At 39.3% G+C, this 24,360-nt stretch overlaps 1 protein-coding gene across 1 annotated transcript in view; it reads left to right on the top strand.

The window, feature by feature from the left end:
- LOC100726039 (ATP-dependent translocase ABCB1-like) overlaps positions 1-17,987 on the top strand; it is an 86,426-nt gene extending 68,439 nt beyond the window's left edge. The window contains exons 23-28 of the mRNA XM_063250520.1: positions 786-926; positions 3,011-3,167; positions 5,977-6,174; positions 11,948-12,154; positions 16,579-16,725; positions 17,407-17,987. Coding sequence (XP_063106590.1) covers positions 786-926; positions 3,011-3,167; positions 5,977-6,174; positions 11,948-12,154; positions 16,579-16,725; positions 17,407-17,619 — 1,063 coding nt within the window. The 3' untranslated portion in view covers positions 17,620-17,987. The remainder of the gene's footprint in view (positions 1-785; positions 927-3,010; positions 3,168-5,976; positions 6,175-11,947; positions 12,155-16,578; positions 16,726-17,406) is intronic.
- The last annotated feature ends 6,373 nt before the right edge of the window (positions 17,988-24,360 follow it).

Raw genomic sequence — 24,360 nt, 5'->3', positions numbered from 1 at the left:
TCTCAGTTTCCTCTCTATTTTACTAGAAAGAACATAACTGTCAATGGATTTTCAGATGTTTTAGTGATCCAAGAGTTTTTTTCTGAAGTTTTCATCTGAAAGTCTGCTGTGTGACAGAGATGAAGGGCATTTTGATATAGTTGGAGCAGGAGGATGCTCAGAGGGCTGCCCACTCACCAACCTGAGGCTGCCTCCCCAGCCTTACCACTGAACTACATGTCTCTCAGAAACCTGAAATCTTGATTCCTTTATTAAAAATTCCCCAATGCACCCTAAGACTGTTTCAATGAACTGTTGTTCACATGGGACTTCCATGTTATAGGTAATTATATAGGACGACTATTATATCCCTGAGGGCAGGTGCTACCTACTCTGTGTCACTCAGCATGGCCCTGTTCCCCTGTTTTACTATTATCATGTGTTGTGTAGATCTGTGTGGATGAATGTTGACAATGCAGAGCACATATGTCCTTTGTCCAGCTGTTGAAAAAAGAGAGGGAACTTTTATTTATTAATCCATGGCAGGCTTCGTATAGAGTTCATCATTTTAGTTTACCATTACTTTAATACATTGAAGTGTAGTTAATCCTTCATTAAGGATGAACATAGAAATGAATTACTAACTCAATTCATACAACTGGAAGTAAAATGAGGATCAGATTTGTTCTTTGGAAACGAAATCCCTTTTTGCCACAATTCTGTGCCCTACTTCCAGTCTATGAAAATTTATAGTTTAAGGACCAAGAAATGACAGTAGAGTAAATTTTCCAATATCTTATTTGCAGAAACTCTTTGAAGAAAGCACAAATCTTTGGAATCTCATTTTCCTTATCTCAGGCCATGATGTGTTTTTCTTATGCTGCTTGTTTCCGATTTGGTGCCTTCTTGGTAGCACAAAGTCTCATGGATTTTGAAAGTGTCCTGTTGTAAGTACTGGGTTAATAGTGACAATTTAACTATAAAAAGATAATCTTGGGATGATGTGGTTCATATGAAGCCCCAGGAAGAGATTCTGATGATTGAGAAAGTAGCATTTTTTCCTCTAGGTTTCTGTGTGTTCATGTGGGAGTAACATTTCTATTCCAATACTGACATGTATCTGACCCTCAATTTGTGGCTGGGTGGGTAACTCAACCTTGAGGTTATCAGGAGGCCTTAGAATTGAGAAGGAAGCAGAACCCTGAAGGAACCCTTGTAAAGGGCTTTCCAGCTGAAAGGGCTGGGAGGTACCCTCTATTCCTTCAAACCAGGGAGATCCCAGGATAAAAATGCTTTCTCTTGAGAGATCAGTTGCAAAATAAGTGCTAGAGAAATAAAAATATAACAAACAGAAAACTAGATCATGATTTTTCTGCTGCATTGCTGTTGGATATAGAATACTGTACCATGGTCTGGAAATGTTAAGCTTGAGCTTATTTATACTGCTAATATATCCAAATATGTACTTTGGCAGTGAAAACATATGGTGTATTTGGTCTTTCAGATTTGGAGACAGATATAAGTCTTCCCTTTGTTAGCAGGCCTGACTAATAACAATACTGTTTTACATTGAAACCAGAGTCATGGAACATAATGTGCTAGTATATGATTTCTGTGATATTTAGACATTGGCTTATTCATGCATTATAGATTATATTGAACCTAACAAGAAACATGCCTGACAAATTAAGTCAAACATCAAGTTTTGACTGGATAATTATTTTATATATTGATTTACTCCAACTCTTTGAATTGATGAATATTGCTGTGCTTTGACATTTGCTTTGCAAAATCAGTCTTTCAAATAAGTAAAAGGAGACACTTCTGAAGAGCAGTCCAACTGAAGAAGGTCCCAAAGTTTAAATAACAAGGACAAAACCATCTGTGTCATTTGTTCAGGAAAAGGTTGAAAGAAAAAAAAATACCACACTGATGCATTACCACACATGTAGGGTCCAGAGGGAAAGAAATGATGGAGTCCCCATATTCTGGAAGGGTTCACTAGTCTTACATCAATCAGTTCCTGGCCTCATGTTTAAAGAAACACATTGATAACCATGTCCAAAAGGTAGTGAAATGCATTATCAAAGAAGCAAAAGCTTTTGAACAGTGTTCAAAAATGAAGGATTGCCAAATGAAGATTTTTCTTCTGTTTTTTAAACAAACAAACAAGAAACTCTTTTTAACAGTATAGGTAGGCAGGGGCTGGGGATTTAGCTCAGTGGCATAAGTGCCTGTCTTGCAAGCAGGAAGTCGTGAGTTCGATCCCCGGTACCGATAAAAAGGAAAAAGACAAAAAAAATAAAAAATAAAAAACAGTATAGGTAGGCAGAGTTTCTGTTTTCAAAAACGGATCATTACAGTATTAGGCTCTAGAGTCTCACATCAGAGATTAGGGATACAAATGAGAGCAGCATGATAACTTGGGTGCTCAAGGAGCATTCTTTTAGCTGCTTATTCACAGATTTTTTATCCAGCAATACTCACTATATGCAATGTCGATTGCTACATAGTATTTTATAACCACAAGTCACAGTGATAATACAGCGTGTTGGCTATTGTTTTGGCACAAATCTGTGGGTCAGTTATGATTGAGGTTTGGCGTAGTGGGTCTCAGCTCAGTTCACTTGTGTGTTTGCAGTGAATTACAGCATAGTCAGAGATGAGTGGGACAGTGAAAGGGCATGAGAGCCAACAAAGCACTCAGACCCCTTGAGTCATAGACTTGGAACAGGCAACAGTGACTTCCACCACTTCCTGTGGAACACAGTAGTTACCAAGCCAACTCACATGCAGAGGTTGGAAAACAAACTCCACTTCATAAACAGGAGTGCAGTAAGGCAGGGAGTGGAGACTAAGAGGTGAAAGGGTGATGTTGTGCGTGTCATCTGAACATGAACTTATAAGGAAGGTGTTTATTTTTTAACTTCTGTTTTATAATTATCTGAGGAAATGCTTCCTGGTTGTAGAAGTGTCCCCTTGCTAGCTATATAGCCCTGACTGTGTACACATTTTGTCTTCTGTTTTCCAGGGTATTTTCAACCATAGTCTTTGGTGCCATGGCAGTCGGGCAGGTCAGTTCGTTTGCCCCTGACTATGCCAAAGCCAAAATGTCAGCTTCCCACATCATCATGATCATTGAAAAAGCCCCTGTTATTGACAGCTACAGCTCGGCAGGCCTGAAACCGGTGGGTTTGATGCATCTACTTTATTATAATCTGTTCCAAACTCCTGAATGAAAATGTTCAAAGATGTAGTTAGCTTTTTCTAGTCCTGGAGTTTGAAGCCAGGATCTTTACACAGCTATATCCCAGCTCCCTCCTCCCTTTTTTTTTTTAATTTCTCATTTTCAGACAAATCTTGAAACAATAACATCTTAATTACTTTTCTCTCTCATTGTTGATACAAAATACCTGATGCCCAAAGTTAGGAAAGGAAAGGTTTATTTCTTACAGGTTGGAGGTTTCAGTCTATACTAACTTGGCTCCCAAGCAAAATAAGATGTTAGGGCGGCCACTCATGGTCAGCTGCAAACAGCAAGGGCAAACAGCAAAAGAAAGAGAGACACAGCTGCTTCTCACCGTTACAATGTATGTTGGCTCTATCCCTGGGTGGGTGTAGCACTCATACCACCAATCGGAACACTAGACAGTGAACCAATCACAAATGCTAGATTTGGTCATGTCTATGATTACATGACGCTTGGGAAGGGCATCCTGAACATAAACCATAACAGTTCACCCCTGGCTCCCAGCAAAGACTCATGTACATCCTTTATACAAAAGACATTTAGTCCATCTTCAAGAGTTCCAAAGTCCTAACAGTTTCAGCATTGTTAAAAAGTTCAAGTCCCAAGTCTCCTCCAAGATTTAAGGCAAACTCTTAACTGCAAGCCCCTATACAAATGAAAACAAAATTAAACACTTCTAACATACAATGGCACAAGATAAACATTACCATTCCAAAGGTTACAGACAGGGGAGTTCAAAGCATTGGAACCAAAGCAAGCCCAAAATCCACCAGGGTGAACATTAAGTCTTGAAGTTCCACACTCAGCATCTGCATAAATCTATTTGCAAGCTCCAAAAGGCTTGAGTGACTCCACTCCCACAGCATCTCCAGGGGTTTCTGTTCCCATAACTTCCCTCTTAAGCCCATTCTGCTCAGTCTTTGCAGCTTTCCTTGGATGATCCACATTCCTGACTTTTCCAAACTTCTGGGGTCTCCCTTCCACTTTTGGCTTCACATTTATAGCTTTATATACTGTTTTCTCAGGGGCACATTGCTTGGCTTCCCAGACCTTCTGAAATTAGGGAGGAAGCTGCCTTAACCTCAGAACTCATGCATTTTTCTTGAACTTAAAGCCAGTACCACGTGGATGCTGTCAAGGTCTGCTGCCAGCTAGAGCAGTAGCCAGGCTTTTCTCTCTCTTGGCTGCAGGGATAGAGAGCCCTGATCATTGAGCTCCTTGAACCTGATTGGGAGGAACCACTACCATTCTGGAATTTGATGTGGCCACAACCATTCCTGTGGCCTCCATCACCACTCTGGAACACAGCCCTCTGCAGCTTTCTCCACTGAGAAGTCTTTCACTTTTGCAGTTTTGAGGCTGTGAAGGGTAAAGACCTGCTGCTTCTTAGGATGCCCCCAGGCCACCTTTATAAAAACCTTTTTGTTCCTTTTCAGCAATTGAGGTCTCAGATCTATCTTTATAGTCTACAGCTTTCTGGTCAAATTCCCGTTTTGAATCATCCTTCTGGGCTCTTTTTTTTTTATTTGCAACATAAATCTGGCTAAAACCTCTAAACAATAGCCATGCCACCACTTCAACATTTGACTGCCTTGAAATTCCTTCTGCCAGATTAATCAGTCTATCACCCTTATCTCAGTCTCAGGCAAAGTCTCTGAACATGAGAAAAAAGTAGATAAATTTTCTGCCAAGCCATAGTACACATTTTGGGAAATCCGACAATCAATGCAGTTCTTCTTCCCAATAGAAAACTCCTGAGCCTGATCTTTACAGGCACGCTTTCTGTTAGCCATCTGATGTCTTGAGCTCTGATCAGAATCTCGCATACATGACAGCCTAAGCTGTTCCAGTGCCGCTCTTTTAGGCAACATTGCCAAACCTTTGGAAATGGCTCATGGTCAGGTATAGTCACAGCAATGACCCCACTGCTCTTACTAAATTCTGTCTCAGTTACTTTTCTATCATTGTTGAGACAAAATATCTGATGCCCAAAATGAAGGAAGGAAAGTCTATGTCTTACAGCTCTTGAGGGTTTCAGTTTATAGTCAGCAGGCTCCAAGGCAGCATGGCATGGTGGAGCAGCCATTCATGGTGGCTGCAAACAGCAAAAACATAAACCAAGCAAAAGACATGCCTTCTTCTTGCCCTTACATTGTATGTTGGCTCCACTCCAGGTGAGTGCAGCACTCACGCCATCAATCCCAGCACCAGACAACAAGCCAATCATGAAGACTAGATTCAGCCATGTCTAAGATTACATGAGGCTTGGGGGGGGGTGGGCAACAAAAACCGTAACAGATAATTTGCCCAGGTCTTGGTGGTACTGGAGATTAAACATAGGGCCTTTGCTCTGAGCTACATCACAGCAGTTTTTTGAGACAGAGTTTCACTGAGTTGATAATTTGCCAGGTTCTAGTTCATGATTTTATTTTAACAAATAAACATCTCATAGGTATGCATAAAGAGTTCCAGGGCTAGAATACTGCAAATCTTATTACTCGGGTGTTCTGATACTTAGATTATTCAATTCAAGGAGTACAGATCCATCACAATTGTGTGTTTGGAATCCATAAACAATTCTTGTCACAAAGCAGTGACTCTTCAGAACTTACTTACTGAAGTCTAATAGTTGGAAATGAAACAACCCTAAGAGTTCACTGCCTTCTGACACTTAGTGGCAGAAGGGTTCACACCATCCTGTGTTTCAGTACTGCACCAGTCAAACACTGTTGTTATTGTCATTTTAGAATACCTTGGAAGGAAACGTGACCTTCAGTGATGTTGTGTTCAACTATCCTACCCGACCGGACATCCCAGTGCTTCAGGGACTGAACCTCCAGGTGAAGAAGGGCCAGACATTGGCCTTGGTAGGCAGCAGTGGCTGTGGAAAGAGCACAGTGGTCCAGCTCCTCGAGCGGTTCTATGACACACTGGCTGGAAAAGTGGTGAGCATACTTTCACAGTCAACTCATCTCAGGCTTTTCGTTATTCAAAGGCTTGGGTGTGTTTCATTCACTACAACCAGCCATGATTTTTTAGTCCTTTCACGAATAGCCTCCACTCAAGTCTGACAGTCTAGTTTTGTCATCCAAGCTATGTCACCTGTCCCAGCTGTGCAGTGTCCAACCTCATCCTCAAGCTCCCCCTCTATCCTCCTTTACAAATCACCTTCTTACCATAAGTCTCTCTTGCTGTGGCTCAATATCATCTGACATCAGAGAGTCAACTAAAAGTGAAATAGCCAGAAAGAAAAGGGATTCCAGGATAGACAAATGAAATGAAAGCCAAGGATAGGGTGGGTATCAAGAAAGAGAAAATAGCAAGAATAGATGCCAAGGAGAGCTTGGGTAAAATAAAGAGGAAGCAGGCATAGCAGGCTGTATTGATAGTGGGCTCCTTTTCATGTTTTATATTCTCAGTGAAGTGGTGATGGTATAAAAGTTTAGCTTTGTGAATAATATCAAAGAGGAGAGACAACAGCTGTAGACTACCAAGATCAAAAGTAATAGGGTAAATTTAAAAAGCTTGAATAAGAAAGGCAAAAGGCAGGAAACAAATTTAGAAAGGTAAGTATGTTATAGCGCATAATGAGGTCATACCACTGATGGAGAAAGGGCATTGAAACATCTTCCAAAGCAAAAACAAAAGCAGGATCAATACATGGGGAGCACATAAAGAGTACGGAAGACTCCTCTTTTGCTTTCTGAGCTAAAAGAATAAGTGAAGAATTAAAAATACTCATTCATCAAAACTTTGGGTCAGGGAACTGTGTTAGGTACCAGACATGAGATGGGAGTATCTAAGGGAGTAATGAATTTACACCACTATCAGCGCAGGAAAAGAGGCAAACTTGTAAGGAACAGAATTTAGAGCAACACATTTTCATAATTTAGGCATGTGCTATTGATTGACTGTTACTCAGAGGTAACAGTCAAAATATTGAACAACAGGAGTGGTGTGGTCACTTAAAACACACTGAGTTTTAAGACTGGTATGGTTTAGATCTAAAATGGTCCCCAAAGGTCTCTTGTGTTTGAAGGTGAATGGACCAAGGGGGTGGTATGCTGATCTGCAGATTCATCCTCCCATGAGTTTAGTAACTGAACATATTGTTAGGAGGCAATCAGACTAGAGCTGAGTCACTGGGTATGTAACCTGGGAGGTGCATTCTTGACCTTGCCTTATCCCTTCTCTCTCTGCTTCCTGACTGCTGAGGGTAAAAAGCTTACTCTCACCCTCGCCTTCCACCATGCTGTTTTTGCCTTGGAGCCAACAAGCATGGACTGAATCCTGAGAAAATCATGAGCCAAAATAAATCTCTTCTCATCTAAACTGTGAGTTTCCAGTACTGGAAAGTCAACTCATACACGCTTAGTTATCTGCCTCAAAGACTGTAACCAAGGAGATGGGGTATTCACGTCCATGCATTAAAAAAGTCAGGCCTAGCTGGGCATGGTGGCACATGTCTGTAACTCCAGCACTTGGGAGGCTGAGGCAGGAAGATCACCACAACTTCAGGAAGATTTTGGGCAATATAGTAAGTTTAAGACCAGTATAAACTGCATAGTGAGATCCAGTCTCAAACAACAGCAATTGATAAAGAAGTTAGATCTAGATGTTTTTCTTAAATGATAAACAGGATCTGCGTATGTTTGAACAGAGGAGATGGCAGTCAGTGAGAGAGGTGAGGTGGACTACTGTTGATACATGATTAGGTTTCCAGTGCAACAAATAGGCGAGTTCAGCTAAAAGAAGGAATTTCATAGGAGCAGTGATTCTCAGGCTTTCCTTATTATAACTTATGACGCATTTTAAAATTTCATAGTCCCCTAATGAATTCATAGTCACTTTCCAGTAGGTAAGTATATCTGGTAATAATAAAATGTTGAACTTGAAATCAGTAATAAGCAATAAATTATACATGAAGGAAGTTATTAATATTCTCTTTCCCCCAAACAAGACCTAGCTGGAAAATAATCAGCCTTGAAAACTACAGCCCCATTAGCCTATCCTTGTCTCACATGCCTTACAGTGTAGCCACTGAGAGAGACAATTGTGAGGGCAGGTGAGGCAGGAGTTATTTTTTAGCTGAGTGTTATTTTGGGGGAAACACAGTACTTACTATATAAGTGCATCAGCACAAAGCAGAATACAGTTTAAGACATAGATAGCATTATTTGTATTTCAGTTTAAGAAACGGAAAATATTGTAGGTATTTCAACTGGATAAGTATTTAACAAAAGGAATTGGGTGCTTATTTTGTGGAAGAGCTGGAAGGTAAAAAGATAGTTTCTTTCAGTTTTCCAAATCACAGTAAGGGTGCTTCTATGGTCTTGTGATCAAGAATTTATAAAATATTAAGCGCACATCATAACTGTTTCAAATCAAACGATGAAAGACCAGGGTCTGGCTACTGTGAGAACCCATCTTCCATAACACCTGAGTTATCTAACCACTACGGTAAGGAGGGTATGGCCTCTTTTTCATGCAGTACCTTTCACTGGTTTAACCTAACTTACCTCCAGAAGCAAAAGAGCCTGGAAAGGACTTATTTTGGCCGTCGTGTTCATTGATACATGGAAGGGCAGACACAGAAGTATATGGAGATGAATGCTGAGTACATAGAAGAGTAACCATCTCAAGATAGCAGTGGTGACACACTTAAACTGTCCTCATTTATTTTGTGCACATATACTAGAACTTTAACATTCTGCTGAGGATACAGAGGAGCAGATACTTTTGGCAGAAGTATCCCCAATAAATTCAAATAAATGTGCAATGTTTCATTTATAAATATCCATTAATAGCCCTTAATAATTCAGTGAGCAGGTTACTATAAGATATCTCCCACTGCTATGTAAAAATGATGCATTTTAGTCTTTGATCATAAAAATTAAAGAAAGGGCCTTAACTAGAGATCCTGCCCTGACCAAGAAATTCTTAAAACCATCAGTGGACCCTGAATCATGCTTTGAGAAACCTGGCCTGGAGTGGTAGTACTCAGACTTTGGTGTGCATTAGAATGGCCTTGAGAACTAGAAAAGAACACAGCTACTCTAAATCATTCTAGTAGTCTAGCACAATTTGGGGGGGATTTTGATGCCAAACCATGTTTGGAAACCACTAACCTGTAGATTTGAAAGGCAGTTTAGGCTAAATTGTAGAAAATCTTGAAATGCTAAGCTGCAGGTTTATAAAAAGGATAAGATCCAATTTTATGGGGACTGAAGGTATTACAATTGAAGGAATTCTATTTAAAGAATATAAAACAAGTTTTAATTTAAAATTAAGTATACTAGGCATGTCTAGAATCCCAGCACTGGGGAGGCTGAGACAGGTATATCACTGCAAGTTCAAGGCCAGCCTAGGCTACACAGTGAATTCAAGGCCTGAACTACACAGAGAGACCTTGTCTCAAAAAAAAATAATAAAATAAAATAAAATAAGGTACAAAAGTAAATATTCAAATAAAAAAATTAACACTGGAATCTGAAGATCCTAGATTCTTCTTTTCCTAGATTCTTCTGGGAAAATAGTGACTCCAGGTGTTTCCCCAAAGTCACTGCAAAACATGAATCCCAGCCAGTGGCTCGGTGTGTGGAAGAAGCTGGGTGCTCTTACTCAGTAGTAGCATCAGCTCCTGTACCTCTCCAGGGCTCTGAGCTGCAGGCTACTTAAGGCTTGGGGCAGTGGATTTGGGCAGAGATGCTGGAGATGTTGATGCGCCGGCACTGACTTTCTTACAACTAAATAGTTACTTGCCAATTGCCTGCGAAAGATAATTCTGCCAAATTGAAAGCTACCACTGTAGAATGAGATGTTGGAGGAGAAAGTGAGCTGTTTCATTCAGATGGAACACAGTATAAGCTAATGAAAATGAAATTTCAGGAGTTGGTGTGGATATAGGAAAGACAAAGAATTCTAGCCAGGTACTTGATATTTCATCACTGGATCCTGCCTATTTCTGTATAGATAGCATCAAGTTATCTAAATCAGCCTCTGGAAATAAGGATCTTGGATATCCTACCTACAAGACAAGCAAGAGACTCTGGAGACTGAGTGCACACTGAACAAGTTCTTAGCTGGTAGCCACAGAGTTGTCCTCAGCTGAAGCTGGAGAGCCTCTCTTTTAGCTTCGTATTTCAGATCAAACAGAAGGCATTTCTAAGAACTTAACCTGTTCGTTAACAAGTTACAGAGAATCATGATTGCAGTCAAAGGTGAACACTATTCAGAAGACCCAGGAACTGCAAAATATGAGCCAAAACACAGTGCCCACAGAAACACATGTAAAACCAATATGTTGCCATCTCACAGAATGATTCACCTGGTCAGTGTGAGAAGGAAGAGTGTCCTGCTTGCTCAGAGAACAGGAGCACAGGTATAAGCAGCATCTTGGCACCGTCACAGTAGGGTAGCTTCTGTTGTTTCACATCTACCTATGCAGTGCTATCCATAGAATCATCTTGGGCAGTGCAGAAACAGCAGAAAGGGAATCATGAGGAGAGTCAAGAAAAACTTGCAGCACAAAAATTAGCTGAAGAAACAAGATCCCATCGATATACTGTATACAAAAAACACATTTAACTGGAAAGGAAATCCATAGACTGAAAATCAAGGAGAGAAAACAATTGTTTCATGTGACAGGAGACCAAAAAAACCAAAAGCAAGAGTAATTTGCCCATCAACTACAGAATGGATAAGAAAGATATGATGTTTTCATTCAGTGAAAAGCTACCCAGCTATAAAGTAAAATAATCTCAAGGCTCCCATAGGTAAATGGACACAACTGGAAATCATGTTCATGGCCAAAAAAGTTCAAACTCGTATGTGTGAACCCTAGCATAAGAAACAGAAGGAGTTAATGGGATCCAAAAGCAAAATAGTTAATGTAAGAGCAAAGGGGAGGGAACACCTGGGAAGGAAAGGTAGAAACTACTATCAATTCCTTGTTGTCTTATCTTGAACTATTGTATTTTTACACAATTTTGGTAGCTTTGGTTTTGTTCTCTCTTGTTTTGTTTGATTTTATGCTGTCAGATGGTAGGGGCAGCGATTTTGAATATAATGAAGAATGAGGTAGTATATTTGCTTCCTGTGGCTGCTATAATTGATTATCACAAATATAGTGGTTTCAAATAACACACATTGATTCATACAGTTGTGGAGGAGGTCAGAAGTCCACACAAGTCTCCCTAGGCTAAAATAAAGGTCACAGCAGAGTTTTTTTCACCACAGAGCTATAAGGGACAATCCATGGTCCTGCCTTTTCTAGTTCTTTGCCCCTTATTCCATCTTCCTATCAGTAGACGACCAAGTATTTTGTTTTGTTTTGTTTTGTATTGCATACATTGATGCTGAGTCCCCTGCCTGCCCCTTTCACCATTAAGGACCGTTACAATTTGCATTAGGCTCACCAGGGTAATCCAGAACGACCATCTTATTTTAAGATCTAGTAATTTTCTGTATTAATTCTACCTGCTACTTTAATGCATCCTTAGCTTATAAAACAATATAACCCAGGATTAAAATTTCAGAAATATGTTTCTTCAAAGTATACAATTATCAACTTGCTTGGATTGACCTTGACAATCCAAAGTAAAACAATATTTTCCTTAGCCTCACAAAACCTTAACACTTTTAAAGTATGAAGTAATGATGTTAAGTTTGCTCAAAGTATGCTTGTCTTGCTGTTGATCTGTGAACTCTTGTTTTCAGCTTGTGGATGGCAAAGAAATAAAGGAACTGAATGTGGAGTGGCTGCGAGCACACCTAGGCATTGTGTCCCAGGAGCCCATGCTGTTTGACTGCAGTATCAGGGACAACATTGCCTATGGAGATAACAGCAGGACTGTGACAGAGGAGGAGATTGTGAAGGCAGCCAAGGAAGCCAACATACACCAGTTCATTGAGTCACTGCCTGATGTAAGTTATCTCCAAAGTAAAGTTTCAGGAGCATTTCCCAACCTTCCTTGCCTGTCCTTTGATTTTATTTTTGTTTTTGCATGGTGCTGTTAAACCTAGGCTGTAGCACATAGTAGGCAAACATTCTGCCACTGAGCCACACCCAGAGCCCTATCATTTGATTTCTCAATGAATGGCTTCCCAAAGGTAGAGAGAATACATCAACCAGAACGTACCCCTCACCTGTAGGCAAGCATCTGGTCATACTTCCTATCCCAATTAGCAGTTTTCTTTGCCTGATCATAAAACTCTCCTTGTGACAAAGGAGAGAAAGTGTCAGAAGAGATTCAGGTTAGGAAACATGGCCTTTGCAGGAGGAGGAGGGCAAGGAGGATGAGGATGAGGAGTAGGAGGAGACCTGCAACGGATTTCTTGCTTCTAGGCTCGAGACTGCTTCAACCACAGAGTTAAGTAGGTGCCTGAAGACTTTCCCTACAAGTCTAGGTAAAGGACCTGTGGGCATCATTAGGTCTCCACCTGTGGCCATCATGATTCTGTTCCTCTAGGCCAGCAGGCAGGATCATGTGTCACAGTTTCTCTCCCGAACATCTCTTGCTCTACCTCCTTACTACTCTTCTCCATGCTTCAAACCTCACTTTCTAGAGTCAAGCCACGCCAGAGGCCTGGACCTAAAGTAGTAATAGGGCTCTTTCTGCATAGAGGTGAGCAATTAGGATGAACATGGTATCAGTCTATATCTCATGATCCCCAAGCTCTACTCATTGCTAAAATCTTTCCTGGACTATTGTCTTATGGACACACTTAATGAATCACTGAAGAAGATGGAACCTGTCACTCACTCTCTTAAGGCCTATTAGGTCCTTTATTTTGAAATGCATCTGGATCAAAAGCCTGATTTATCTTTTTTTTTCTTATTTATTTTAATTTTATTTTAAAGATGGTAAAATTAAACAGAACAAAACAGATCATAAGGAAACAAAATGTAAGATTTCAAAGCAAGACAACCAGAGATCTTCACTGTCTATTATATTGTCTCTTGTTTTCTTCCAAATACTTGTCCATATCTTCACAGTGAATTCATACAAAACAAAATAATATAAAACTGATCAAAACAGGGTGATGAAGGCATTTTAGGTCTTCAAGACCAGACAATAAGGAAGTCAACAATGGCTACCATAGTGTCACTCATTCTCTTTCAAGATAGCTGTCTATACCTTCACATATGTTGAAATTGAACGAAACAGACTAAAATCACTCTGAACAAATAATAATAGTATTGCTGGATTTCACATCATGACACTATGAAATCAGCACTGGATACCATAGCATCTCTTTTTCTTCAAAGTAGCTGTTCATTTTATCTTGCATTATATAAATCAATTCTCATAAACTGTTTAGAAGATCTACACATGCATGAGTCTCTAGTTGTATACCTATCCTTTCTGTATTAGAGGGAAAAACAAAACAATTTTCTAGAAAAATACAAAACAAAAAAGACATATAAAACCACAATACAAGATGTTCTACAATGGTACTATGATGTCTCTTGTTATCGTTAAAAGAATCATCTATATCATCAGGCATAGCATAATTGAGCATAGCAGTGCATAACAATATTAATAAAAACAAAACATTGGAGACATTGTAAGACTTGAAAAGCAGGTAATAGTCAGACCAGAATGGGTATACTAGTGGATCTTGTCATCTTCAGAGTAGTTGCTATACTCTCAGACTTGATACTATCAAACACAGCAGATTTGAATAAAATCAGTCAAGACAAAACAGCAATCTAACAAATCAGATTCAAATAAAATCAGTCATAATAAGATGGTTTAAGTAATACAGGGCTTCAGATTAAGTTAATAGGAAATTAAGGATGGTTACCATAGTATATCCTGCTAATTTTAGAATAGCTGTATGTGCCCTCAAATCTAGTAGAAGAAGACAAACTTGAAGAGAATATAGTCAAACTAAACAGAACAATGAGCATAATGTGGATTTTAAGTCCTGATACACTATTAGCAATGTCCTCTGCCTTCCTTTTTTAGACAATTCCTCCCCTTTCACTTTCACAGGATGCACTGTACATTTTGTGTCCCACAAACTCCTTCAGTTTTTGGTTTAGGAGAGCATCCTGCTCTTTACCTGAGTAGTTCTGAACCTTTTTACCCCTAAGCTTGTTCTTAAGTTGATTCCTTTACCTACAAAAGCCTCAAAGTTTTCCTTCCTTACAGCTGAGTAGTTCTCCACTGCACAAAAGTGTCATGCCTTTCCAACCTATCTGCAGCTGCTGGATGAGCTGCCCGCATTTCTGTCTGGTTCCCTATCACATAGAGCATTGTTTTCTCATATATGACTTTCAGTCTATAAACCCTCTTTCAGGTTGATTGTGTTTCCTATACAGAGTATCTCGATGGACCCTATCTCCTGATCTACTCTGCCTGTGTTTCTTTTTGTTAGTGTATCAAGGCCATCTATGTTAGAGATTATAGCCCACCTTCTCTGCCTCATTCCTGCTATGTTATTTTTCTGCTGTTGGTTGTCTACTTTTCTCCTTCATTCTGTGTCTACCCCATTCATTGAAGCCTCTCTGCCACTGTTCCTGAAATCCTGGTGGTTTTTTTATTCTCTCTCTCTAGAATGTCCTTCAGTATTTTTTGAACTCCCCTCAGTTCCTCTTTGTTATGGAAGCATCTTGTTTCTCCATTAATATTGAGAGACAATTTTTCAGGGTACGTCAGTCTGGGTTGGAGGTGTTTTTCTTTCAGGGCCTGGAATACTTTGCTTCAAGCTCTTTTTTTTTTTTTTTTTTTTTTGGTCATTTTTGAGACAGGGTCTCTCTGTGCAGTTCAGGCTGGCCTTGAGCTCACTTTGTAGCCTACGCTGGTCTTGAACTCACAATGATCCTCCTGCCTCAGCCTCCTGAGTGCTGGGATTACAGGCATGAGCCACCACACCTGGCAAGCTCTTCTTGATTTGATGGTTTGTGTCAAGAAATCTTTCATGATTCTGATGGGTTTTCCTTTATAGTGATCTGTTTCTTTTCTCTGACAGCTTTTAATATTCTGTTCTTGCGATGAATTTCTGGGATCTTGATTATTTTATGTCTGTTTTGGTTGTAGGTGGCTGGAGTTTTGTATGCCTCACACATCTGAATATCTTTTTCCTTTTCCTATGTTTGGGAGGTTTTCCTTAATTATTTCTGTGAATAACCTTTGTATTTCATTCGTGTTTATCCCTGCTTCTTCACTCACATTTTTATTCTTAGCCTATAGATCATCTTGTCATCTTCTAGTCCTTGTATTGTTACTTCCTGTTTTCTTGTTATTTTTAGGAGATCTTTCCTTTTGCAATCACACATTGCAAACCTGTCTTCAAGTTTTGATAATCTATCTTTAGTTTCTTTCAAGTAATTTTGCCAATTTTCAATAGAGTTTTTAATTTCTTGATAATCTCTTTGAATCTGTTTCATGTATTCTAGATTTTTTTTCTTGGCAGGGGTCTTCTCACTCTTATCTTCAAATGGCAAGCCTTGCCCTGAGCACCACAAATTTGGGTTGACACATCATAAATAAAAAGCAATACTACATGAACATGAATTTTATAGGAAAATTCCAAGTGTAAAAATCATAGTCCATGTTTGATCATAATATCATCCTGGCGAGGCCCACAAATGAGGATAATTCCATTTTGTAGAACAGACATGCTAACATGTCCCACTTCTGTTTCCATTGATGAACCTTTTAGCTTCTGCTCTTATCTGAGGATTGAATAGCTAGAGACAGTTATCTGCTAAGGGGAATATCATATGAAAAATTTTGAAAAAACTCTTAAAAAGAAAAAAATTTAAAGAAATATTACAGTTCTCAAAGTTTGATATCAAAGTGAAATTCCTTTGCATTCTAGAAACTGTTTGCTAAAAACAGACAGCAAAAGACAACATCCCAAGAATATTTCTTTCTGCCTTTAAAATGATGCAGATTATATTGCTGCTTGTGTGAGAAACTTCCTTTTTCCTACTATTCTTTGTCCCCCAAAATAATGAAATTAGAAGGCTGAAGGAAATATCATTGCATCGGTGTTCTTCCACGCAAAAAAAGTTGGGCTGATTTACAAAAAGTTGACATAGCAAATGCTAGGGGATGGAGATTTAGCTCAGCAGCATAAGTGCTTGCCTTGTAAGCAGGCAGTTGTGAGTTTGATCCCTGGTACCAATTGAAAAAAAAAAAAAGATGCAAATGCTTATTTTCCAAAAAGGACATTAAACCTGCCATACAGCATTTTTGTCATTTAACTCTCTCTAAGCCCATTCTATGCTTCTAAACCTAAATTTTTCTAAGTATATTTTCAGAAAAGTGTCATATTTTCTGAGAGGAAACTGTGGCTTTGGCCCTACTTTCAAACTAGCAAAATGCTGTTTACAGAAATACAACACCAGAGTGGGGGACAAAGGAACCCAGCTCTCTGGAGGCCAGAAACAGCGCATCGCCATTGCTCGGGCCCTCATCAGGCAGCCTCATATTTTGCTTTTGGATGAAGCGACATCAGCTCTGGATACAGAAAGTGAAAAGGTAAGGATTTAAATTGGGTTCATTCATACCTGAGTCAGTTGTGATTCAAAGGTTTAAAGGTATGTTTTTCTTATCACAGTAGAGAACACGATTTAACCAGTTTTGTTAAGAGTTGCTTCTGTCAGACTTTAGTAAAATTTAAACACTTCCGCCAGCTAAGATGATGCAAGGGGAATTAGTTCTTGGGCACACACCCTCCAGAAATAAGCTTGTTGTCATGTGTTTACCTAAGAGGATGCACACAAGGGAATATGTTCCCTGTCTGTTGACAGCAACTCCTCAGGAGCCCCATGAAAAGATAGAGTTGAGAAGAGTAAAACTGGCCTGTATTTTAGAGCAATGAGCATTGTAATTTTCTGCTTGAGAACAGGATAAAATTCACCTCTTTGAAAGGCGGAGTGCTTATGAGGTGTTTTCTATCTGAAAAATGCTAGCACTGAAGGACTTTGCTCAGGCTTCCTGATCTGCTGTGGTGCTATGTTAGGAGGCTGATTTTTAGGGCTATTATGTGGTAAGGAACAATTGGAAATGTAATATAAAACACCATGTGTTTTGTATTTCACTGATGCCTTCTCTTAAAAAAGGAAAATTGGAGAAGAGTTGGGGCTTCTTACAGAGAAGGAATTAAAGGGAGAGGACTATCATTAGGAAAATTAATTCATGATTGTAATTATGGAACAGATTGTCCAGGAGGCCCTGGACAAAGCCAGGGAAGGCCGCACCTGCATCGTGATCGCGCACCGCCTGTCCACCATCCAGAATGCAGATTTAATCGTGGTGATTCAGAATGGCAAGGTCAAGGAGCATGGCACCCACCAACAGCTGCTGGCACAGAAAGGCATCTATTTTTCGATGGTCACTGTCCAAACTGGAAAAAGTGCTAATGAACTGTGACCGTATGAGAGGTTTTAATATTTGTGTTTCGATGTGATGTTGAAACTAAAAAGCAAGCACTTATTGGACATTGTAGTTATCTGTTTCCTGCCACAGGTGAATATTATTTCATCAAATTTAATATCTTCAGAGACTTCATAAGCATCAGAAATAGAATCATTGTTCAATGGCCGGGTGGACATGGTTTTAATTGCATTGTAGGATTCATAAAAGGATTTACAGTAGATTTTTTAATCAAGTATGTGCTTCTGTTTGTACTTTGAGTTTGGTAGCTGACTGCTTTGCTAAAAGGTTAGATAAGTTATAAAAATACTGAAGTGTTTGCATAAATTATCTAAAATAAACCAATGTAATGATCTTGTCTAAAATGTGTGTGATTTTTTGATTTTTTGATTTTAAAGAGAAAAAAGGTACAGTTTCAAAACAAGATAATAGGAAATTAACAGTGGAAATTAATCTAGTGTGTATTGTTATCATCAAAATAGTTGCTCAGATTACAAGATATAGGTATGTAAAGTTTCAGATCATATAAGCACAAACCATTCTTTTCAATGAACTAATACAAATTAGTATAATTATATAGCTGTGTGTGTATATTTTTTCCTTCCTTCTTTTCCCCTCTCCCCTGTCCCATTTCTTTTCTTTTGAGCAGTTTCTGTTCCTTTCCCAACATCTATTGTACATGTTGCATGTTATGTACTCTTTCAGTTTCTTACATGAGGGAGGCAATATGATGTTTACACATGCAAGTCTGATTTATTTCATTTATGAGTATGATCATCTTTTTAACTGAGTAGCACTCTATTGTATGGAAATACCACCTTTTTTTATCCATTCCTCAGTTGATGGGCACTTAAGTTGTTTCCATGATTTAGCTGCTATTGTGCTTCTTTCAGTTGGAATTTTGTAGATAATTCTGGCTTTTTAAAACTCAGCTCATTAAAAACTCATTCTTTTTTGTAGCATGGGATAAGCAGTTTATTTATGATACAAAATTTCAAAATAGGATTGTAGGAGAGTAACAATGGTTAGTACCATTGTTTTCTTCAAAGTAATTGCTCTTATGACAAGATACGGGTATGAAAAATTGATCAAACAATATATGCACAAACTTTTCAATGAACTAATAGCAATCAGTAGTATAGCTATCTTAACTACTTTATGTGTATATATGTATATTTTTTGTATATATGTAGGTATATTTTTTTCTTTTCCCTTCCTTCATTTCTCCTTTCCTCATCCAGTTTCTCTTTCCTTTTGAATAGCTTCTTCACATTTCACAATGTTGGTTGTACATTTTGGATATTATTTTACTTTCAGTTTCTTATGCTAGGGAGACAATAGGATGTTTACACATGTGAGTCTGATTTATTTCACTTATGAGTATGGTCTCAAGTTGGATCCATTTCCCTATAAATGTCTCTAATTTATCTAAATCTTATTCTATATATGTCTTCATGTTGGGTCTCACAGTGTCATCCGGCTTGTATCTTCTAGGCTTTATCCTATTATTTAATTCATTATTATGTTGTTTTAATACCTATCACACAAAGTAATATAAGATTTAGGCAATAGAGTGAGGTGTATCATGAAGTATATATTCAACTGTGCCTTAAGTATTTTCATTACTCTTGTAAAGAGCTCTTCAAGGATTTAATAATTTTATACATTTTAATATAAAACTTCTCTTTTCTGTCTTGATAATTAATCATTCTTCCCAGTAACCAGTCACTTGTAAGCTTGATCTCCCTCTTTGCATATTTATGTTCAAAATGTTTTTTGAGTTTACCTACGTTGGGATGAAAACCTGAAATAAAGAAGGAACTGGTATTTTTACTTAAAAAGTTTGAAACTTAGCCCAAAAGCAGTGTTTAAAGGATTGAAATTGTGGGCCATTATTTTCCACGTTTATTGCAAGCAATTGATATACTTAATATATAAAGAACCTCTAAAAAAAAAAGATCATCTCTAAGAAAAATGGGCAAATGTTATGATCAAATAATTCCTAATAATGTGAAATACATGAGAAAAAACAAAATGTCAGTAATAAATAAATGCAGGTAAGAACAAAATACTTATTTTTGTCTTATAACTTTATGGTCAATTGTAATCATCTCTTATGTGACAGTCTTCTTTAACTTCCTTATTGATACATTTCCATCACTATTTAACTATGTATGTTGAATTGATAAAAATCATACTCTTTTGGATATAAATTTGAATCCTAGAAATTTAGTTATAACATACATACAGGCTGCTAATTGCAGCATTACTTCTGTTGAAAACTAGAAAGAACTTGACCGGGAATTTAGCTCAGCTTGTACCTGGCTGGCAAGCACAAGGTTGTGAGTTCAATCCCCAGCGCACACACCCAAAAAATTAGAATATTAATAAAAAATCATGCACTAAATTTTGGAACACTGACAAAATTGAATACTATAGAATCATTAAAAAGTAAGTGGTAGTGCCATTTGTGCACTGTGGAGAGAGAGAGGGAGAGAGAGAGAGGATTCACCAAGAAGCAAGCCCTCTCTGTGAACCAGCACCATTCACAGGCTGCCTATCCTCTTTTGTTTGGTTTTGTTATATCTGGCAGGGAGACAGCCAGACCCAAGCCCTTCCTCATGAGTCCATGCTATTCACAGACTGCTTGGGGAGAGAACAAGGAGTTGCTAAGAAGCAAGCCCTCCTTGTGAACCAGTGCCATGTGTGGGCTGCCAGTGGGAGGGCAACAGCCAGATCCCAGCCCCTGCTAGCACAGGGCTGGCAAACAAGAAGAGCCAATCCTCTCTCACCCTCAGTAAGCAACTTGCTGATCTAGAGAAACACAGGCTGTGATGGTAGCTATTGAGGTGAAATGCAATTTGATGCGTGTGGTGTTTTGGTGTTTCACTGACCTTGCAGGTCTAGGGCCAGTGGTCTGATGATCTGTTCAGAGCATAGTGGTATGTATAGTGTCATCTAGGGGGATCACCTTCTGACAGTGGTAGCCATTGTTAATTCCCTATTATCTTGTTTTGAAGTCCCATATCATTTTCATTTGGGGGGGGGGTGTTGGGTTTTATTCTCTTTTGTTTGGTTTTGTTATATCTGCTGGCATGAGCAGCTATTTCAAAGATAGCAAGATACATTATGGTTATGGTAGCCATTTTGGATTTACTATTGTCTTGTTTTGAAGTCCATTATTGCATTCACTGTTTTGTTTTTATTGGTTCTATTCTGTTTGATTTTTACTATGTCTGAAGGTATCTGCAGTTATTTCAAAGACAATCAGAGGCATTATGGTAACTGTTGTTGATTTTGTATTTTTTTAAAGTCCTGTATCACTCACATTGGTTGTTTAGATTGATTTTATTGTTTTATTTTCCTTGGCTTTATCCTCTTTAAAATAAAAAAGTAAGTTGTACAGAAAGCCAACTGCCCAATTAGAGTTGGTAAGTTCAGTAAAATCTCAGATTGTGAGCATGATTCATTCCAGAATGGTGCTCATTCAAGTGGTGCTTTCCTACAGAATTTTTCAGTTTCTCACACTTTACACATTTCCCTAATCTCATTTGAATTGAGAGATGCCTCCACTTTTTTCTCCTCTCCTCGACAGGTCAGATCTCTTCCATAAACTCTTCCTATTGGGAGATGATCCCACAGTGAGAGCAAGAGAGAATCACTGATTCAGTATCACATAGTACTCATACTGCAAGACACTGCTTATTTATCGTTAAAATTTAGAAATGTTTGCTCATCTTGAAGAACAGTTGCAGAATAAGTTACTGAAAATCCAAGGTTTTAGTGCACTTATCTCCTCATTCACCAAGAAGAATGAGAATAACAAGTAACTATGTTTTGAGGTGAGCTTTGTAACCCAGCAAGGGTCGATGAGGTCCCTGTAAGACATAGTGACCAGGTAGTGACAGAAAGGGAAGCAAAGCACAAAGATGATTGCAATCCTCTTTCTGATGCTGGGGGTTGGGTAAACCCTACTGCAGGGAAAGGGGTCAACCACAGAGTCCCAGCAAGTCCTACTGTTGTGGATACCAATAACTTTCCTGTGGATGATGTGAACCCTACTGATAGTAGGGACTGGATTGGAGCCCAGGTTGAGAGCTTGATGGAGTTTGTACTGTAACTTTGCTTCAGAGAAGGAATTTTCATTCGTTTACCTTTGAATCCAGGCTGCACGCTGCTGAATTGTGGGCTAAACACTGGGAACAAAGCTACACTGCTGTTCTAGCCACCTTAGACAGCTTAAGCTACATGGTTACTTTTGGTTCATGTACTACCTTAACTGGCCTAAGCTACCACGCTACCACTGTAATCTTCCAAAGCCACAGTCCGCAGAGTTCTGCCCTAATTGACAAATGAGGTAAAATCAAGCCAAACCACTGACATAATTAGAGTCACAACTCTGCTGGGCCAGAATGTGTTCCACATTTCATGTGTCCTGCCACCATGTTCACCTTTAGTCACCTGAAATGCTGTTGTGCCCAAATATGTATTGACACTGCTACCAAGAAAGAATTCACTGTGTGCTACATTTCTATCACCACCACTTCCATTTTTGAAGTAGTCATGCAGTGCGTACCCTATGCCCACTGTTGTGTATGTTATAACTTCCTTAAAACTAGAGAAAACCCCTCTCTACATGTTCTTTAGAGACAGAAGAGCTCCGACCCAACCACACCATGCATACTGTGTGAAGACCTATAGGGACGTCTCCATGGAACCAAAGCCAACAGAACTTTGTACAAGCCATGCTGATATGCAAGACATATATTCACAAGAATGCCATTTACTACAAAAGTTAGTGTATAAAAATAGTGGAGATGACTGATCAAACAGATGCACAAATCTGTACACAGGCTTGCTAGGCATGCCTACAAAAAAACACAGTACTCCAGCACCAGACCTCTATGAGAAGGAGATTGATGAAATGCCTCAGAAGGCAAAGAAATATTTAAAATAAATAACACAGATAACTCAGTTAAATTAGGAAAGCACTTATTGATATGAATAAAAATATAGCAAAGAAATAAGAGATTTTAGCCAGGCATAGTGACACTGCCTCTAATCCCAGCACTTGGCTGAGGGGAGAGAATTGTTGCAAAACTGAAACCAGCCTGGGCTACAAATTGAGCTCAAGGCCAGCCTGAACTGCATAACAACACTCTGTCTAAAAAAAAAAGAGAGATCTTGAAAAATAATCAAATGTTGGAAATGAAGAGCTACATCAAAAATAGACTGTAAGGCCTCACGTACAGACTAGATGAAATAACAATATATGAACTTGAAAACAGATCCTTAGACATATCATAGGGGGAGACAAGTGAGAATGGATAACATTCTGACCTCTAGAATACCATCAAATGAACAACTTTTTTAGATCATCTGAAGATGAAAGAAAAGGTGAAGGTCATAGAAATGAAATGAAAGCTGAGAAGTTACCTCCTTAATAATCTTAAGAAAGATGTGGGCATTTTAGTTGAGGGGAAATATAGGATGCAAAAGACACCTGACCAGAAAGTATATGAGAGTCAAAAGTACAAGACAAAGAATTACAAAAACTGTAAGAGACCCCTCCTGTGACTCCTGCCATCTCCGCAGATGACCTCACAGGACCCGGGAACTACAGCCAGTGGTGCACACAGGGCTGGGCTAGACCCAGATCCCTCCTGCGACTCCCAGCATCTCAGCAGTTGACCTCCTGGGGCCCAGGAACTCCAGCCAGAGGCGCACACGGGGCCAGGCCAAAACTGAGCCCCTCCCATGTCCCACAGTCCTGGCCACTCACCTCAGGACCCAGGAACTCCAACCCATGATGTGTGCCCCAGCAGTCCCACCACTTATCAGGCACCTCCTGCACCTAGTATTGCTGTTGATCTTTGGCTTCCACACCTCCCCCCAGAACCTTGGACTGCAGTGGATTAACCATGCAGTATCAAGGGGAGACTCAGTAAGAACTCAACAGGCTTCTCATCAGTGAGGTGAGTTTGCCCCTAAAACAGAAATAGAGTTTGCCACCTTTAGTGAGTAAACAGGAGCAATAGAGAAGCCCCCTCCAGAAGTAGGCCATTGGTGAGCTTGGCAAGTGGGAGGGTGAATCCTTCCTCCACACAGAGAATATCAGGTAGGTTGACAAGGCCTCCCCAACCTGGAGAAAATTAAGGGGGCTTGTGGGACACCCAGAGACACAGTAGGGTCCAGCCCAGATAAGCACTATAAACAGTGAGATCTGGTGACTCTGAACAACCTGAAGACACAATAACAGCAGGAACTAGGAGTTGTTTCCCATCAGTACTCCTATGCCTGTAAGCCTAGTAAGAACATAGGACTCACCCAACAGGCCTTGCAGAGGAAATTCAGGTGACTGGCCCACCTCTTCAATGCAGGACCCAACAATTGAACCCAACTACAAACAGTTGACACTACTGGGATTGAAGGACCAAATATTAACCCGAAAGAGGAAAATGGCAAAATGAAAAAGCAAAACGCAATCTCAAACATCTAGTCCACCAGGAGCAAGTATAGGAGACACTGAAATAGAGGCCTTCAAAAGTAACACACCAGAAATCTCTGAAAAGATAGAAAGTGAAATAAAAAAAACAACTCCATGAGGCTACAGAGGAAATCAAATAGAAGTAATCTCTCATGTAAAAACAGAAATAACAACCTTAGTAAAGGAGTTGCTCAGTGCAGCTAGGGAAGAAATAGATTTTTTTTAAAAAGTATAGGGGCATGGGAAACTGA

This window comes from Cavia porcellus, unplaced genomic scaffold (genome assembly GCF_034190915.1).
Source record: "Cavia porcellus strain 051 isolate PalLab524CR breed Dunkin Hartley unplaced genomic scaffold, mCavPor4.1 scaffold_6, whole genome shotgun sequence".
NCBI lineage: Eukaryota > Metazoa > Chordata > Mammalia > Rodentia > Caviidae > Cavia > Cavia porcellus.
The sequence above is the reverse complement of the archived record's forward strand: the minus strand, read 5'-3'. Positions and strand labels throughout refer to the sequence as shown.